This window comes from Eriocheir sinensis, chromosome 23 (genome assembly GCF_024679095.1).
Source record: "Eriocheir sinensis breed Jianghai 21 chromosome 23, ASM2467909v1, whole genome shotgun sequence".
Classification (NCBI taxonomy): domain Eukaryota; kingdom Metazoa; phylum Arthropoda; class Malacostraca; order Decapoda; family Varunidae; genus Eriocheir; species Eriocheir sinensis.
The window spans coordinates 13,467,578-13,487,740 of NC_066531.1; the positions used below are offsets into that span (position 1 = coordinate 13,467,578).

Here is a 20,163-nt window from a genome sequence, read left to right on the forward strand (position 1 = left end):
TTTTTTTTTTCGTGTTTCCACTGATTCTTTGTTTCAATCTTATAAGGCCATTTTCTTGTATTAAACCTGGCCAATGTTAAATGAAACCATAGTTTAATATACATTATCCAAAATGAGTTTTTCACATAAAAATGATAGGTAGGACTAATAGTTTATTTTTTTATGCTTTTGAATATTTTTCTTGTAAGAGATGGCAATGATTCACTGGTGCCTGACTTGGTGCTGGACCAGTACAGGATCAGAATAGAGACAGGACAAGCCACCAAGCTGGGATTTTTCAGCCGCCGCCGAGTGGCTTAAAACTACCCACATGCTGTCCAGAAGACCACCTATCAACCCGGACTCTAGATTCTAGGATTAAAGATGAGCTCCGGGAGGGCAGCATGAGCCAATGCAGGATGGCGCCACTATAAACACTCGCCTGCGCCAGAACGGGCTGGGCCGACCATCAGGCCCCACCGGGAAGAAGCCTTGGACCGACCATCAGGAAATCAGGATCCACCGAGAAGAAGCCTACCGGCGCAATAGGCCACGACGTAATAAAAAAAAAATAATAATAATAACTCTCCTTTTCCCTACCTCGTCCCACTCCACTACGCCGCCGTAACTCCCACACCACCGCTCGCTCGGGCTCTCCAAACAACAATATAAAACACGCATTTCCACCGGGGTCGTGTCAGCCTTGTGTATGTTTATCCCTTAACGGTCTTAGTAGCCCATGTGGGATGCTTAAAAAAGGTGTTTTAGTGCACGTCATTGTGAGCTTGGTAATGTTGTGTGAAATATACAAGCTGGCAACTCGTGGAGTGCCATCTTTCCTCTTATTAAGCAGGCCAATCAGAAAGCTGACACCGCCACCCAGCCCAAGTTGCGTTTCTTCAAACATTCATCAGTCGTCTTCTGGTCGTGAACGTGTCAAGACACGCGTGCACCTGCTCACACACTCTGCCTTCACTCACCCTGTGCAGTCATGGTAAGTACACAGTGATGTGATATGAATTAGCTGAATAATTTGCCTTCTTGTTGAAGTCAATTTTATGATGTTGTTATATAAGTGAAGTGCCGAAATTACTTACAAAAAAAGTGACAGTCCCGTTCGGGATGAAAGGGTGACTTTCTACGGATGACCCTCATCCCATGTGGGCTCTATCGGTCGACTTTCAACGGAGGATGTTCATCCCATATGGGCTTTCTCTGTCGACTTTCGACGAAGGATGCTGCTCCCATTATGACCTCTTGTTATATGAAATAACAGCTATTGCATTGTTGTTTTAGGGAAATGTTGCAAATAAATATTGTTCCTATCCAACTTTGATTTTATTTGTGCAGATATAGTGCTGTCATGTACCTACTGGTAACTTTTTCCAAAGATTACAAATAATTTATTAATTTAAAAAAATTTCTTTGCAGTTTTCGAAGGCAATGTTTTATGGGAGACGGAATGCTGCCTTGGAGAACCAGGACATGGAGCAAGCTGACTGGATAGCTCCATTAGAGCCTGAAGGCAGTGACATCGAGGTTGATGACCCCGAAGACTGTGACATCAGGGACCCTACCTTCACTCCTGACGACGACCTAGACCAGGATGAAGCATATGAAGAACCTTCAACTTCTAGAGGTAGACAAGGTTAGTATGGGACATGATTGGGTACACACACACACACACACACACACACACACACACACACACACATACACACACACACTTCCCGTACATACTCCTTATTTATTTGCTGTTTACTAATGTTACTTTATTCTTATTCCAGGTCACAAGGTCAGTAGGGTTATCCCTCAAGCTATGCCGGAGGAAGAGGAGGAAGTGCAATCTTCTAGTAAGAAGTCCAAGAATCGACACTGGAAGAAGGAAGACATTCAATATGAGCCTCTGCCTGACTTCATTCATCCTCGTCCCGACTTTCTGAGACAGCCGTATGAGTACTTCTCTCTTTTCTTCACTTCCGAAGTGAGAGAACACATTACATACCAGAGTAACCTGTACTCCAAGCAGCAGGATGTGGCCAGTAACTTCAACATGAGTGAAGAGGAACTTTTGGTTTTCCTGGGCATCATAATGTACATGGGGCTGGTTCCTTTGCCCAGTATTGTGGACTATTGGGCTGTCCAGACAAGAGTTCCTCAAGTTGCTGACTTTATGTCGAGGAACCGCTTTAAGTCAATACGTTCGAAGCTGCACTTCAATGACAATGACCAAGCAAGTGGATCACAAGACAAGTTTTTCAAGGTGCGACCAATCTTCACCAATGTTACCAAGGAGTTCCTGAAGGTGCCTGAAACTCCAGTCAATTCCATAGATGAGGTGATGGTCGCGTACAAGGGAACTACGGCTGGTAACCTTCGCCAGTATGTAGCCAAGAAGCCAGACAAGTGGGGCTACAAGCTTTTCTGCCGTTCCAGTGTGGACGGGTTTATACATGATATCCTCATGTATCAAGGAGCTCCAACCTTTGTGAGCCATCCTACAACACTTTCAGAAGAGGAGAGCTCAATGAATGTGACTACAAAGTTTGTTGTTGCCTTAGTCAAGACCATCAAAGACCCAAGGAATTCAGCTGTGTATGCTGACAATTACTTTACAAGCATTGGCTTAGCAGAGTACTTGAGGTCCCAGTATGGATGCCGATATGTGGGCACTGCTAGGGAGAACAGAGTTGGCTTTCCACCCCTGCAGTCTGTGAAGGACATGAATAAGAAGTCGGTACCAAGGGGCACTCTTGAGTACGTGTCATCTGATGGCATCCTCATTGCTAGATGGAAGGACAACAGCATTGTCACAATCCTGTCTACGGATGTTGGCGTGGAGCCCTTGGGCGAGATTGATCGGTACTCCAAAGAGGTCAAGAAGAAGGTTCCTGTGACATGCCCATATGTAATTGCAAAATACAACAGCCGAATGGGCGGCATAGACAAAAGTGATATGCTAACGCATCTTTACAAGACCCCCTTCAAAGCTAAGAAATACTACATGAGGCTTTTTGCCTACATCCTGGACCTGATTGTATGCAATGCATGGATCTTATACAAGAGGGACTGTTTGGCATTGCAGTCACTGTGCAAGTGTATGCCCCTCAAGAGGTTTCGTCTGGACATCTCTACTTGGCTGAGGAGCTTCAAGATGTCTACTACCAGGGTCACCAGAACTTCCCTTGGCACTCGAGATGTCCCTCTGCCTAGGCGGGGTCAAAGGGCGATCTTGCCAACTGTAGAAGCCCGTCAGGATGCCACCTCTCTCCATATGCCGAAGCATGTGGAGATGAGACAGACTTGCAAGTACTGTTCCAACAAGGATCACATTCACAGGTCTCGTTGGATGTGTGAAGAATGTAAGGTGGCGTTGTGTCTAACTGACACAAGGAACTGCTTTGCTATGTTCCACAAAGCTGGTTCAGTGTAATGTACCTATGCCATTTTTTTTTCTTGTTAGTAAACAAATAAGTAATCAACCCAGTGTTTCTTTTATACAACTTAGTTTAAAAAAAAGTGAAATGGAAGTTGATACAAACACTTATTCATGAATATAAAAAAAAGTAATGAGGAGAAAAATGCTAAAATTGACAAGGAAATGAACTAGGATGAGTCCAAAAATAAGTATTGGTAAAATAATAGAAACAAATTTAGAATTAAGTATATATGGATTATTAAATCAAGAGTAATGTCATTTAGAAAAGGTTTCCCTAACAGTCCAAGGCATCCCAAATGGGATGAGGGCGATCCGTCGAAATCCGCCCGAGGTGGCCATACGGGATACTTCATTGAATCCATTTATTGCAGAAACTATGCATGATATGAAAAAAGTGTCAAAAATAAAAAGGTTTTGCATTTACCTTAAGATTAACATACTAATAGGATGTTTTGATAGTCCTGTAAAAAGTTAAGGTGGGTCTTAAAGGGTTATTGCTTCTTCTGTCTACTTTCTAACAACTGGCAGTTTCCGCTCCGTGCTAAAGCTTCGAAGGGAAGTATATCCGTTTTTTTTTTTTTTTTTTTTTTTTTTACAGCAGAGGAGACAGTGCAAGGGCGTAAAAAGAAATAAAACAATAATAAAAAAAGCCCGCTACTTACTGCTCCTAAATATAGTAGAGTTGCCAAAAAGAGAAATCTATTTCGGGAGGAGAGGTGACCTGATACCCTCCTCTTGAAAGAGTTCAAGTCGTAGGCAGGAGGAAATACAGATGAGGGAAGATTGTTCCAGAGTTTACCAGCGTGAGGGATGAACGAGTGAAGATGCTGGTTAACTCTTGCATAAGGGGTTTGGACAGTATAGGGATGAGCTTGATCAGAAATTCGTGTGAGGCGAGGCCGCAGGAGTGGGGGAGGCATGCAGTTAGCAAGTTAAGAAGAGCAGTCAGCGTGAAAATATCGATAGAATATAGAAAGAGAGGCAACATCGCGACGAAATTTAAGAAGTAGAAGACTATCAGTAAGAGGAGGAGAGCTGATGAGACGAAGAGCCTTAAACTCCACTCTGTCCAGAAGAGTTGTGCGAGTGGAGCCCCCCCACACGTGAGATGCATACTCCATACGAGGGCGGACAAGGCCCTTGTATATAGATGTCAACTGTGCGGGCGAGAAGAACTGGCAGAGGCGATACAGAACGCCCAACCTCGAGGAGGCTGATTTAGTGAGAGAGGAGATGTGGTTTCCAGTTAAGATTTTGAGTTAAGGATAGACCGAGGATATTTAGTGTTGAAGAGGGTGACAGCTGAGTGTTGTCGAAGAATAGGGGATAGGTGTTTGGAAGATTGTGTCGAGTTGATAGGTGGAGTAATTGAGTTTTTGGGCGTTCAGTATCGTCTCCGCAAGTTCTTCTCCCCCGCACAGTTGCTATCCATATACAGGGGCCTTGTCCGCCCTCGTATGGAGTATACATCTCACGTGTGGGGGGGCTCCACTCACACAGCTCTTCTGGACAGAGTGGAGTCTAAGGCTCTTCGTCTCATCAGCTCTCCTCCTCCTACTGATAGTCTTCTACCTCTTAAATTCCGTCGCGATGTTGCCTCTCTTTCTATCTTCTATCGATATTTCCTTGCTGACTGGTCTTCTGGATTTGCTAACTGCATGCCTCCCCCCCTCCCGCGGCCCCGCTGCACACGACTTTTTACTCATGCTCATCCCTATACTGTCCAAACCCCTTATGCAAGAGTTAACCAGCATTTTCACTATTTCATCCCTCACGCTGGTAAACTCTGGAACAATCTTCCTTCATCTGTATTTCCTCCTGCCTACGACTTGAACTCTTTCGAAGAAGGGTATCAGGACACCTCCTCCCTGCCACGACTTGAACTCTTTCAAGAGGAGGGTATCAGGACACCTCTCCTCCCGAAAATGACCTCTCTTTTTGGACACTCCTTTGATCTCCATTCAGGAACAGTGAGTAGCGGTCCTTTTTATTTTTTTTAATTTACGCCCTTGAACTGTTTCCTTAGCCAAAATAAAAAAAAGACCAATATGTTCCCACTAACAAAGACATACCTTCAAACTTTCCTTCCTTCCTCCCTCTCACACAGCCTCTATTCCTAACCCTGACAACAACAAAGATTTACAAGACAACACACCTTCCCTGAAAACACTCTGTTGCATGTATTCCCTTCCCTCACAGAGCCCTTTCCTCACCCTAATATTCTTTCGTACATTATTTCTATAAATACGACAGGCCTAAGTCTATATATACCAAGTCAAGTCACTCTGCTTCAAAACAGCGACCGATACGCGCAGGAGGCGGATTTGATGTGGAACAGCGGGATGACGTCACTTCAGCCAGTTCAGGGGTGACTAAAGTTGGGGCCGTATGTGCATTCTCGATGTGCATTCTCGCCTTCTTTCACAGCGCGTTCAGGCAAACCACTGACGAAAAATGTCTTTTATTGTGCCATTGCGTGACTGTAATTTCATTGACTACAAATGGCGAGGAGAGCATGTTGAAGTGATTGATTAAATTAGACCGCCTTTCCTCGTTTTATCTAAATCCTGTTTCTACTTCTCTAGTTTGGCTCCAAGCAGTGTCACGCATAAACCACGCCTCGGCCGTGTCTCCTCCCACAAACCTGCGTATGACTTGACTTGGTATATAGACTTAGCGATAGGCAATATAAACTTACAACTATACAGCACGCCCACACTCACAGATTATCACTTCCACACACTGACAAACACTGAACAACTCACCATCGTAACACACGAATGCCTTGGTACCTCTCCTGCTCTTACACACACCTCCAATTCCTTCTTCCCTCTAACATCAAAGTAACCTGGCAGCCTATCGACTCATCCCGTCACATACTTCCTTCACCCTTAAACCAATATTGCAGAGACGAAAATGAGCGACACATCTTTTTCTTTCCTTACACACCTCTCCTTCCCCTGGCAACAAGAAGGACTGAAATCTTTACCGTTCGACTTATAAAAGACACACCTTTGTCCCTCCTTCTCTTGCACACAGCTTGTTTCTACACCAGCATCGCAGACGTATACCAACATTACATCCGCTCCTTTTTATACGACAGTGTGATAGCTTTGCTTCCTCCATTTACACAGCATTCCTCTCTCTCTCTCTCTCTCTCTCTCTCTCTCTCTCTCTCTCTCTCTCTCTCTCTCTCTCTCTCTCTCTCTCTCTCCCCTAACTTAAGCTTCATTTCTTACCTTCAATGTTGACACCTGTATTCCCTCCCTCTCAAATATTCCTTTCTTAACTCTATAAGCAACAAACATGTATAGCACAGCACCTCCACCTCAAGAGAAAAACAGTCTCCCTTTTTCACCTTATTTCGTTCCCTTCACTAAACGGCTTCTCTTCATCACCTTTACAACAACACACTGACACTTATTCCTCACCTCAATCAGACTATTCCCTACACATATTCTTTGTATATAACATCACGGATATGTACAACACAGCAAAATCCCCCTTGAAATAAAAGAAACAGACTGGACACAAGATAATCAGCCTAACCACTCCATAACTGTCTTACCACCTTGTCCTTTCTAATCTTAACACACCCCTCTCCTATCACAGCATATACAGGCGCAACAATCCCACATCATCTCCTTCGACCTGCACTCTGACATAAAAGGCGTAACCTCTCTCCCTCCCCCTCGCACAGCTTCCCTTTTACTCACAGTAGACGCTCAGCTTGATGGAGTCTGACAGGTGGCGTTCCCCGGGCAGGGCGGGGTTGGAAGCGGTGCAGGTGAGCGTCGCCCCATTGTGTTCCCGCCTCACCAGCAGCTTCAGCATTGCGCTGGTGACGTTGCCTCCCGCCTCCACCTGGGGGAGAGGACGGCAAGGAGAACAAAACATCTGTGTGTGTGTGTGTGTGTGTGTGTGTGTGTGTGTGTGTGTGTGTGTGTGTGTGTGTGTGTGTGTGTGTGAAATAATGAAATAGGAAAAAGGAAAAGGAAATTTGCTTGTCTGGTACATATTATTTTTTTTTGACGTCTGAACCTATAGCGCCGGTAGGCTTGCTTGAGGGTCCTGGATGGTATTCGGCCCCAGCCCGTCATGGCGCAGGCAAGTGTTTATAGTGGCGCCATCTTCTCTTGGCTCATGCTGCCCCCCGGAACTCCTTCTTGATTCACTTGGACGGTTTCTTCTAGATGGTTGATGGGTGGTCTTCAGGACAGCATGTGGGTAGTTTTTAGCCACTCGGCGGTGACTGAAAAATCCGAGATGGTAGCGTGGGGATTCGAACTCGCGTCGTCCATCACGTGCTGAATGTGGGCCCAGCACGCTACCACTCAGCCACCGCCTACCTAACTTATTGCATATCTTTGCCATTTAGAAGTTTATCTATTCTTGAAATAATCCACTTTTCCCCATAGAGAGGTCACCAGAACACGATGATATAGCCAGGTTAAAGAAACATGCGATATAAGTAAATATTTGAATAATTCATAGGAACACGTTGCATCCTCCTTCAGAGAGGAGCGCGCCAGGACTTGGGCACATAAGCCTCTGTATGCTGGGCTGAGTGCTACGCCATACACGCGTGTTTTCACGGTTTCTCAAAAGAGGCACTTACTTATGTACCTCATCTATATCATTCTTTGTTCATCACGTGGCTTAAATGTGTGCTGGTTTTGTTACCAATAAAAACATAACTGAAAAAATGTGACGGAGGTCAGGTCCGTATCCTCGAGAGCTATTAACTTTTACTCTTAAAGTTACTATCAAAGTTAATAGTTTCAAATTATTAAGAGTAAAAGCTATCCTCGTCAACTTTGAGTGTAAGTATTAGCAAATCTTGGCTACTATTATATTCTTCTTCTTCTTTATGGCGGGCTCGTTGCTAAGGACGCCTCCGTGCAAAACGTAAACATCCGACATGAATTAAGTATATATTTCAAAAGAAAAATAAAGAAAATATGTATAAATGTACAACATAAACATAATAAATGGCAAACACAAGAAAATACTGAGTTTTGTAGATAGAAGCAGCCTCAAAGGCTGTTTTACTCCGTCACTCGTCAATACCCTTATCTCCTCCTGCGTCACGACTTGCTCTGCTGAAATTACCGCACCATAACCACGTCATCTGCCCCCAATGATCTACGGGCCGGAGAACCAGCGCAGAAAAGGAGTAAGTTTAATTGGTCGCCAGATGAAACGGTCTTCTTACATCACATTCAAGAAAAAATACGTATAATCAGAGGGTGTTATGGGAAGAGTATCACCCTTGAGGATAAGAAGAGAGCATGGACTGAAGTGGCAGAAGCTGTAACAAGGTTGGTAATCACATATTCATGGTTCAACCAGCTTACAAACTAACCTAACCTAATCAATTGGGTATTTTTTTTGGATAATAACACAACCACTGACCTTCCAAACAGAACATACCTTTTCATTCTGTATCTGAATAGTTTCATTATGACCATTTCTGCCACAACCCCCTCTCCCTCAACAACCTAACATAACTAAACCTAACCATGCCAAACCTGCCCTGTCCTACCGAACACATCCTAACTTAACATGCCAAGTTTGTTGGGGGGGAAGAGGGGGTTGGTATAGATAGTTAAGGCATATTTGCCCTGTTTTCATTCTTTATTTATTTATTTATTTATTTTTTTTTTTTTGGGGGGGGGGGAGATGCTAGGCATGCCAGACTATGGACACTTTTACAAGTACTTTATGTCAAGACTATATGAGAATGGGTAGGTTTTGTGAGAATGGTAAAGTAAGATTAAAACAGTATATTTATAGCATTGGTCAAACAGATTATGGTGATATAATGTTAGATTGGAATGTGCTCAAGATAATGAAATTAAGGTTAACGCTTTTATTTTTTTATTTTTTGGTTACATATTCACATATTCATGATTCAAGTAACTTGCAAAAAAACCTAACCTCGTCAAATGGGTATTTTTGTATACAAACACAACCACAGAGTTTCCAAACAGAACATACTTTTTCCTACTGCTTCACGTGAATAGCATCATCATGACCATTTCTGCTGCAACCCCCACTCCCTCAACAATCTAACATAACTAAACCAACTCCTACTAAACCTGTCCTACCTGACACATCCTAACCTAACATGGTAGGTCCCCAAGTGCCAAACCTGCCCCGTCCTACCGAACACATCCTAACTTAACATGCCAAGTTTGTTGGTGGGGAAGAGGGGGTTGGTATAGATACTTAAGGCATATTTGCCCTTTTTTTATTCTTTATTTATTTTTATTTGTTTATTATTTATTTTTATTGGGGGGGGGATGCTAGGCATGCCAGACTATGGACACTTTTACAAGTACTTTGTCAAGACTATATGGGAATAGGTAGGTTTCGTGAGAATGGTAAAGTAAGATTAAAATAGTATATTTATAGCATTGGGCAAACAGATTATGGTGATATAATGTTAGATTGGAATGTACTCAAGATAATGAAATTAAGGTTAACGCTTTTATTTTTTTGTTACATATTCACATATCCATGATTCAAGTAACTTGCAAACTAACTTAACCTCGTCAAATGGGTATTTTTGTATACAAACACAACCACAGAGTTTCCAAACAGGACATACTTTTTCCTACTGCTCCATGTAAATAGCATCATCATGACCATTTCTGCTGCAACCCCCACTCCCTCAACAATCTAACATAACTAAACCAACTCCTGCTAAACATGTCCTACCAAACACGTCCTAACCTAACATGGTAGGTCCCCAAGTTTGTTAGGGTGGAAAGGGGGTTAGTATAAGAGAGTCAAGTCATATTTACGTGTTATTTTATTTATTCCTTATTTAGATTTTTTTTGGGGGGCGGGTGGGTTGGGCATGCCAGGCTCTCAACACTTTTACAAATATTTTATGTTAAGACTATATCGGAATAGGTAGATTTGATGAGAATGGTAAAGTAAGATTAAAATATTATTTTGATAGCATTGGTCAAACAGTTTCTGGTGATATAATGTTAGGTTAGAAGTACTCAAAAGAATGGAATTAAGATTATTGCTTTGAATTTTTTTTGTATAGCTGTATTGTGTAATATCCCCCTACTTAGAGAAAAGCATTTTAGAAAAGTAGGTAATGAAAAGTAGTATTTATGGCCATGTTCATAACAACTAAAAAGTTAATGTCTTATGATGCATGTAAATAAAATATTGGTGCTGATTAAGCTTTCCATCACAGCATGTATTAAATGTTATTGGAGAAGGTATGGGAAATAAAAAGCATGCCATAGTGAAACGATTAAGAAACTTGCTTCACATTTATACCCTGACAGTGCCTTCCCTGGGAGTGGACCCCGTACACAGGATGACTGTGAGAGGCGTTGGTACAACGTACAACAAAAATCAAAGCCTTGCATTGCCAAGTTCAAGAATGAGCAGCGGCAGACTGGTAATTTTTTTTAGTTGTTATGTCTTTAAATGTAAAACATATATTAGTTAGTTTTTTATGTGCTCACAGAATGCAGCTATACTGGCCACAATGCCTTTATTTCAGCTTAAAGTTAATAAGTTCATAGCAGTGAACTGCATATTTGATATAGAAATTTTTTTAATATTCATCTGTCAATGACTATCAATCTATCTAAATACCTTGGTTGTCTTCCCCCAGTGAAGGGTTTTAGCCAAGACAGGCACACTCTTACTCACACACTCACACTCATGTACACCACTCTCTCAGCTGCACAGCCCCTGAGGGAGTAAAAAAGGCCCTCACTGTATGGGGGATTAGCTGCACAGTTCAGGCAGGGAACTTCCACACCAAGGCCTCACAGCATACACTTGTTTACCCCTGCCCCTTCATAAAAATGACATTTCCCCCAGCACCTGAGTGCCCCACACATGTGGCACCACAGATACGCAGGCGCCTGCCTATATAACTATGACATTAACTGTGGTAGATAAACTGGTGTATGACATCATAGGCTGCTCGTTTCATGTATTTGAAGGGGTACCAGAGCCATTCAGCATTAACATGATGTGCTAGGGATAGGACAGCAGCAACAGTCAAGCAGCAGTGAAATATTGACTGGCCTGTATGTTTTTGGCAAAAACTTTTATATTCTTATTAAAACAATTTATTAATTACCCTTAAATTCATATTCTTTGTAGATACACACTTTTTCAGTATTGCTAGAGACCATCCCAGCACATTGTTCATTACTTGTGGAAAATATACCATTAGCTGCTCCGGCAACAGCCACTGCTTCAATATCTGTTGGCCCTATGACACCAGCCACTGTTTCATCATCTGCTGGCCCTATGACACCAGCCACTGTTTCATCATCTGCTGGCCCAATGACACCAGCCACTGCAAGGGATGACAATGAAGCTGCTCCACCAGTCACCACCTACTTCATCGGAGTTAAGAGATGCCTTTCATAGGGCAGCAGTATAATTTTTTGATGCTGGGGCTGAATATTACTGCCTCAAGGCTATGATTTTGTCACTTTTTTATTTTTTTTTATTACTGAGGAGGTTAGGGTGGAAGGGGTGAAAAATAATTTGTGCTGTTTTTCGACAGAAATGATTAGCAAATTCATTCAAAGCACAAAATTTACCGGAAAAAAATTGTGTGCCATTGTGAGTGGGTTCACTTGAGATTGGGCTCCAATACGCCTCCGTGGTCTAGTGGTCAGCATGCCTGACTTCTACGCGGGCCCGGGTTCGAATCCCGGCCTGGGCAGTCGGCGTGCAGCTCACCCAGCTAATCATCCTCCCTCTCGGCTGGTCGATAAGTGACTACCTGGGAAACTGTGTTAGCCCGGATGTCACACTGGCCCTGTGTCCCGGGGTAATGGGCTCCCTCTCACCACAGCCTAAAGGCCCAATGTTACGGAGATGAGAACCGAGGCCAAGCGCTGCTATAGCGTATGCCCCAACTTAACCTTTACCTTTAGTGGATAGACTGACAGACATGTCTTTGTATTTCGAAGGTCAATGGTACAATCTCCACAGCCAGCTCTCTCTAACTTGGATTTTTCCGAGTTCCCTAGAGCCTAGATTAATTTATCGGTGTTAAATGAGGAGATTTGCACCGGCACCCAGTCATGGGTGTTACAAGATGCGTTGTTACAATCAGGGGCGTCATTTGGCCTTCAAAAGTGGGAGGGACATTAGGGCAGACAGTTTTATATATATATATATATATATATATATATATATATATATATATATATATATATATATATATATATATATATATAAATTTGTGCTTTGAATGAATTTGCTAATCATTTCTGTCGAAAAACAGCACAAATTAGTTTTCACCACTTCCACCCTAACCTCCTCAGTAATAAAAAAATAAAAAAGTGACAAAATCATAGCCTTGAGGCAGTAATATTCAGCCCCAGCATCAAAAAATTATACTGCTGCCCTATATATATATATATATATATATATATATATATATATATATATATATATATATATATATATATATATATATATATATATATATATATATATATATTTACCATCATTAGCTTATAACACCTTTAGGCACTGATCATATTTGCATTTTATGTAGTCTGTGATGCAGGCAGGATATTCATTAGCACCTAATTAGACTCCTGCTGCTCTCCAGTGCTCTCTGATGAACTCACAATCAAAGATGTAGTATACCTATATGGTAGCATTGAGTAATCTTAGGTCACTTGGTAAAGTGTTCACGTAAGTCCGACCCAAGCTGACAACATAAACCTAAGCGTGTTTGCAAGCTGAGTGTTTAGAATATTGGCATAGTAATAAAAGATGCTGAAAACTGGATTCCACTACTTTATTGAATATATGAATAATTATATACTGAATTTGTAATGGAGCTAAGATAAAAAAAAAACTATGTTTTCAGCGGTCATACCATGATCTCATGAAAATAATTAGGTTGACATATATAATTTTTTTTTTTTTTTTTTTACAGCAAAGGAGACAGCTCAAGGGCACAAAAAAGTAAACATTAATAAAAAAAAAGCCCGCTACTCGCTGCTCCTAAAATTACTACGTATTTTGGTATGATGACCATTGCACGTTAATACCATAGCTTAGCGAGCATTGAGTAATCTTAGGTCACTTGGTAAAGTGTTCACATAAGTCCGACCCAAACTGACAACATAAACCTAAGCATGTTTGCAAGCTGAGTGCTTAGAATATTGGCATAATAATAAAAGATGCTGAAAACTAGATTCCACTAATAGAGTAATTATATACTGAATTTTTAATGGAGCCAAGATAAAAAGCTATGTTTTTCAGTGGTCATACCATGATCTCATGAAAATAAATAGGTTGACATATATAATTAATTACTACGTATTTTGTTATGATGACTATTGCACATTAATACCATAGCTTTGAATTCAATGATGAATATCTTCAAGCAAGACACAAATAGCAACAGATTGGTCACCAATTCACTCAGTAAACACAATACTCCAGAAAAGTATACACTGAATTCACAATAAAGTTGTTTTTCCACTTGGAACTTTGTAAACAGAAACCAAGTAACCTCTTTTTACTTCACTCATAAGTCATGATGTTCGCGATGTGGTCACCTCGACCTTTCGTTCCTCCTCCCTCACACTGGCAGACGTCTCTAACAAGCTTTCTTACCACCATTATCTCAATATGAATAACCGGCAGCAATAATTATAAATCATATTCTAAATGACATTTTAATGCAATTTTAATGTCATCTTTTTCATTTGCATGTGTGTACCTTTCTGCTACAAATAAAAGTTTTTTTTCCCATGTTTTGTTGTCCTTAACTCGAATATTTCACATTTTAATCAACAACAAAGGCATCAAACACTAATTGTATGTTCAAGCTATGTTTATTTTTTTTTTCTGTTGACATAAACTACATCGTTTTCCTTTGGTGCCATTATTTTCACATGGGTGCAGTCTATCACTCCCACAACACCGGCAAGTTGGTAGAATTCTGCTTGCTTTACACGGATCTCCACCCTATCAAGGGTAGACTGGATAAACCTCCCGACTACCTACGGGTCACTGAGGGCGGCCAGAGTTTCCACAATCACCCTGCTTACACTACTCTGGCTTACCCCCAAACTCATCACTTGAACACTGCAGCATTTTTCCTGTAGCCAAGTACCTTTAAGTCAAAATCACCTTCAACCCCGGGGTGAGGGAATGCTCCCTTTGAACTGGATCTTGTAGCCCTCTTCTCACCAAATCAGTCACATACTCCATTCCTGCACGGTCTTATATGTATGTCTTGACAAGTTCACCATCGTTATACAGTTCCAAAGCGCCCTATCAAACTCTAAATTGCGGAGGCGGGCTGGACGAGGAAGTCCGGGGGCCATGTTGATATGGGTCTGGGTCTGGGTTTCACTATTAACTTTACTATTAAGTGTTTAGAAGTCCTCGCCAGCACTCTCAAGTTAATACCAAAGTTAAGAGTAGGTATTAGGCTAATAGTTGTTGAGGATACACTTTGAGAGTGAAGTTAATACCAAAGTCAAAAGTTAATACCAAGTTGTCGAGGATACGGGCCCAGGTGTATTTCAAGGGAGTGGGTAGGATGAGTGGCTGTCAGGGAGTGAACCAGGAACTCATTTTAACACGGAGGATGACTAGCAAGACTATTACCCGTATTCCTAACGTATGACTTATACAGTGATACAAAATAAATATCTAATGAGTGAAGAATATTTTTGAGGTCCCCATTGTCCATCACGGAAGCTGTCGAAAAAGGTAAAAATGGCTTGCTGTATCCGTAGAGTTTAATGCCTATAACTAAGTTTTTCTTATTGGTATTAAGAAGCTGGTGGCATTATGATGACAGTCTTGCTGTGAAACTCATTTCTGATCAGTCTACCAGTGTAATTTCTAGAGGTCATTTACATAGACTTTTTAAATTCAATGAATACAGTTTATGAATTTGTAATAAATACTTCAGAAAGCAGTTAAATTACTGCGTAGTAATCTGAAACGATATTTATGCTGTCAAATGGTTAATCAGTACTTTCTTCATAAGTTGGAAATGGCAAAAAAAAAAATGGAACAAGTAGTGTACGTATGTCATAGCTGTTTATTTTAATTATATTCCGCATTTTCACTTACTCTCCTCTCCCACTCTTTCTCACACTGCATGTCTTAGACGCTGTCAACAGAAGATGTTTGTAAAAAGGAGAACAAAAATAGTATTAGGAGCAACTGCTGATACCTTTCTTACATATTCTTAAATTTTCCCCTGCCTTTGTCTTTCTTCCTCTCATGTTTCTATAGCCTCTCGGATTTACCTCTCTTCAGCCTTTCCCCTCCGCGCTACTCGCTTATTCAGAAATTTTTCACACATAACCTTTTGCCGTTGCCGAAGTTTACAAAGCCGCGCGCACTCAGCATTCGGCGGGACTCTACTCTCCATTTCGTGGTTCTTACGTTAGGCTCCTCATGCCCTTCCGTTCATCTTTCATACTTTCATCTCTTATGTCTTTTTTTCCGTTCCATTACCACGTCTACTTTACTTTTTCTATTCAGTCTATGATGTTTGAATTTGTGTTTTGCCGTTACTAAATATTAAAGTTTTTTTTCCATGCTACTTCACAAAGTCTTCTTTTCCTATACCTTACGCATGCTCTCTTCTACTCGACAACTTTTTTCTCCTGCCTTTTCCCTTCCTCCTCATTGTTTATCTATCTTTTAATATTCATGGCGTAATCATTCGCCATTTCATACAAATTAATTTTCATCTTCCTCTTCTTCATTCACTTCCTCCTTCCCTTCCTCCTTCTTACACATTTGTTTATTCTTCCCTGTCTCACCCTTCCCCCCGCTATATTTTTCCTGTCAAACTCACTACGTAGGACACCGGTGATAGTCGCTGGTGACCTTCCCACCAGATGAGCTGGGCTAGCGGGTGGGAACCCGCGGCACGGCAGGTCAGTCGCAGTTCCGTTCCCGCCGAGACTGACGCGCCGGAGCTCAGGATCCTCACTGTTAATGGCGGTACTGTAAAACAATAGATAGGAAGATAGCTAGACAAATTTGTCGATGGGTTGATGGACAAGTCAAATAGGTAACTAAATCCATAGATAGGTTGAAAATTGCAAATGTAAACCTGCACACTGATAGAAAAAAATGTATTTATTAATTTTTTTTTTTTTTTTACGTCGCAGCCTATTGCGCCGGTAGGCTTCTTCCCGGTGGGGCCTGATGGTCGGCCCAAGGCTTCTTTCCGGTGGGGCCTGATGGTCGGCCCAGCCCGTTCTGGCGCAGGCGAGTGTTTATTATAGTGGCGCCATCTTGTGTTGGCTCATGCTGCCCCCCGGAACTCATCTTTGAGCCTCTGTTTGGAGAGGTTATCTAGAGCCCAGGTTCAAGGGTAGTCTTCAGGCCAGCATGTGGGTAGTCTTAGGCCACTCGGCGGTGACTGAAAAACCTCAGCTGTGCGGCGGCCAGGATTCGAACCCTCGTCCCTCCTAGAGCTTCTGAACGCGGAGCCGTCACGCTAACCACTCAGCCACCGCCTCCCCTCCCCTCTATGGGGATAGATAGATAGCTGAAGATATTTATTGTGCAGATCCAGTAAATTATCTTGTACGTTATTACTTCACTCGGCTGTCAGCGTTGTGTGCTGCTCGTCAACGAGGATTTTTGCTGAAAACCCACTCACAGGTATGAACATCATGTGTGTGTGTGTGTTTGTGTGTGTGTGTCTCAGGGGCCGGTACGTCGAACTATCTAGATTAGTGAAGAAAAACACCAGGATAGCAAAAAGGAACTATGAGATCAAAGTAGCAAATGAGGCGAAAAGTAATCCTAAGGGCTTCTTTCTGATGTAGAGAACAAAAACACGGGAGAAAATTGGACCGCTGAAAACAAACACAGGGGAGCTAGTAGAAAATTACGAAAATATGAGCACATTATTGAGCGACTACTTCCTTTCAGTATTCACACAGGAGGATCGAATGACTATACCGGAAAGAGTTCAGGTGTACGAGGGCGGGGATGGCGATAAATTGAGGGATATAATCATTACCAGGCAAGTAGTTCAGGATGAGATAGATAAGCTTAAGAAGAACAAGTCGCCAGGTCCTGACGGGATATTTCCGAGGGTATTAAAGGAATTAGGTGATGTACTCAATGACCCACTAACCGACATCTTTAAGATGTCGGTAAATACTGGCTATGTGCCGAGCCTATGGAAAGTAGCTAAGGTGACGCCGATTTTTAAAAAGGGGGACAGGTCAGTTGCTTCAAACTATCGCCCAATTAGCTTAACATCGGTTATAGGCAAGATGCTGGAGTCCATAATAGCCAGGAACATTCGGGAGCATTTAGAGAAACATAGCTTAATTCACGACTCGCAGCATGGGTTCACAAAAGGTAGGTCATGCCTCACCAATCTCTTGTCCTTCTACAATAAAGTATTTGAGGCGGTTGACAGAGATGAAAATTATGATGTAATCTATCTTGATTTTAGTAAAGCGTTTGACAAAGTTCCTCACCAACGACTGTTGCTTAAATTACAGGCTCACGGAGTAGAGGGTAAAGTTTTGAACTGGGTCAAGGCGTGGCTTAGCAATAGGAAGCAAAGAGTGCAAATCAATGGTAAAAGATCTGACTGGGGATGTGTTACGAGTGGGGTCCCACAGGGTTAGGTATTAGGTCCACTTTTGTTTATTATTTATATCAATGACTTAGATACAGGAATTAGTAGTGATGTTAGTAAATTTGCAGATGATAGCAAGATTGGTAGAGTAATTGAGTCGGATCAGGACGCTAGTATTCTCCAGGGTGAACTCAATAGATTGTATGACTGGGCGGATAAATGGCAGATGGAGTTCAATGTAGGGAAGTGCAGTATTCTGATTGTAGGTAGGAACAACCCTCACATAACTATTGCTTAAATGACACTCTCATAAGCAGGTCTGGGTGCGAGAGGGATTTAGGGGTCTTAGTGAGCTCTGATCTTCGTCCAAGGGCACAATGCATTCAAGCTAGAAATCGAGCTAATAGGGTACTGGGATATATTTCAAGGAGCGTAAGCAACAGAAGCCCCGAAGTCTTCCTCAAACTATATTTAGCATTAGTTAGACCTCATCTTGACTATGCGGTTCAGTTCTGGTCACCTTACTATAGAATGGATATCAAAATGTTAGAATCGGTGCAGAGGAGGATGACTAAGACGATTCAGGGGTTGAGAAATTTGCCATACGAGGAAAGACTCAAACAGTTAAACTTGAATTCTCTAGAAAGGCGAAGGGTGCGTGGAGACATGATCGAGGTTTATAAAAGGATGAAGGGCTTTATTAAGGGAGACATTCATAAGGTTTTGTTGGTAAGAGAACCGGGTAGGACACGAAGTAATGGGTTTGAACTGGATAAATTCAGATTCAACAGGGACACGGGCAAAAATTGGTTTACAAACAGGGTGGTGGATGAGTGGAATAGGCTTAGCAGTCACGTGGTGAGTGCTAATATAATTGTCACATTCAAAAATAGACTAGGTAAATTCATGGACAGCGATATTAGGTGGGGTTAGATACACGGGAGCTTAGGGTCAAAGGAGCTGCCTCGTACAGGCCTACCGGCCTCTTGTAGACTCCTGCGTTCTTGTGTTCTTGTGTGTGTGTGTGTGTGTGTGTGTGTGTGTGTGTGTGTGTGTGTGTGTGCATTATGAGTTGAGATTTAAGTTGAGAGAGAGAGAGAGAGAGAGAGAGAGAGAGAGAGAGAGAGAGAGAGAGAGAGAGAGCATCCATATGGAACTGGTTGCCACTCTCACCACATAACGGAGAGGTCCCGCATTTGGTTATCGGGTGGAGTGGAACCGCTTGAACTGTCTTCTGCCCACCTAGCAGTAAATGGGTAACGTATATTAGACAAGGGTTGTGTCCCTCTCCCAAGTGCGTGTGGTTGAGGAGGGGTCCCAGCCGTACCCAAGATTCGGAAATATGTTGGTCCAAGCTCAACACGAGGAGGCTGGCGATAGCGTGTCTAGCCCGTGTACAGTCCATAATTAAATGTCTCTCTCTCTCTCTCTCTCTCTCTCTCTCTCTCTCTCTCTCTCTCTTACACACACACACACAAACATACATAGTCAGTGAGATATGCTTTGAGAGCAGAACAGCAGATCTTTTTATGAAGTATATCATGGTGGCAAATTTAGGCTAACGGCGAACTCCCAGAACAAGAAGTTAATCGGTTGCTATTAAACGAAGGAAAGAGATACGTTCACACTATACGTTCACACTTTAGAGCCATCACTAATGGGTATTTGAGGACGCGCATGTGTGTGTGTGGGGGGGGGGGGGGGGGGAGAGTTTAGGAAAAAAAAAACACACGTGACGTTGACGATGACGGAGGTTGTCTGGAACTCCGTGGTGAGGGCCTGGGAGGGCATGTGGGCGTGGCAGGACAGCGTACTGCCCAGGAGGTCCCGGCTTCCCACGGTGGCCATGCGCGCCTCTACCCAAACATTATCTGCGAGTAATTGAAAGATAAATCGTTACACTAAGAACCAATATGGAGGAAGGGGGTGATGTTATATCCAAAAATCTTTTACATCTGAAGTATCCAACCTTTTTGTGTATAATAAGCCTTGTTTGTTACATGAACTTAAAAGTTCACAATTTCCATACATGATTCTATTTTCCTTGTATTTGATGATTAATCCTGACATGTATTTCCATTATCAGTAGGTAATATATAGTAACAAGACAATAATACACATTATAACAATGTATATA

General features: G+C 42.1%; 1 protein-coding gene across 1 annotated transcript; it reads left to right on the forward strand.

The window, feature by feature from the left end:
- Nucleotides 1-838: 838 nt before the first annotated feature.
- LOC127002489 (piggyBac transposable element-derived protein 3-like) lies at nucleotides 839-3,425 on the forward strand. Its single transcript, XM_050868497.1, has 3 exons — nucleotides 839-973; nucleotides 1,411-1,627; nucleotides 1,767-3,425. The coding sequence occupies exons 1-3, from the start codon at nucleotides 971-973 to the stop codon at nucleotides 3,410-3,412; spliced, it is 1,866 nt and encodes a 621-aa protein (XP_050724454.1). The 5' UTR covers nucleotides 839-970; the 3' UTR covers nucleotides 3,413-3,425.
- The last annotated feature ends 16,738 nt before the right edge of the window (nucleotides 3,426-20,163 follow it).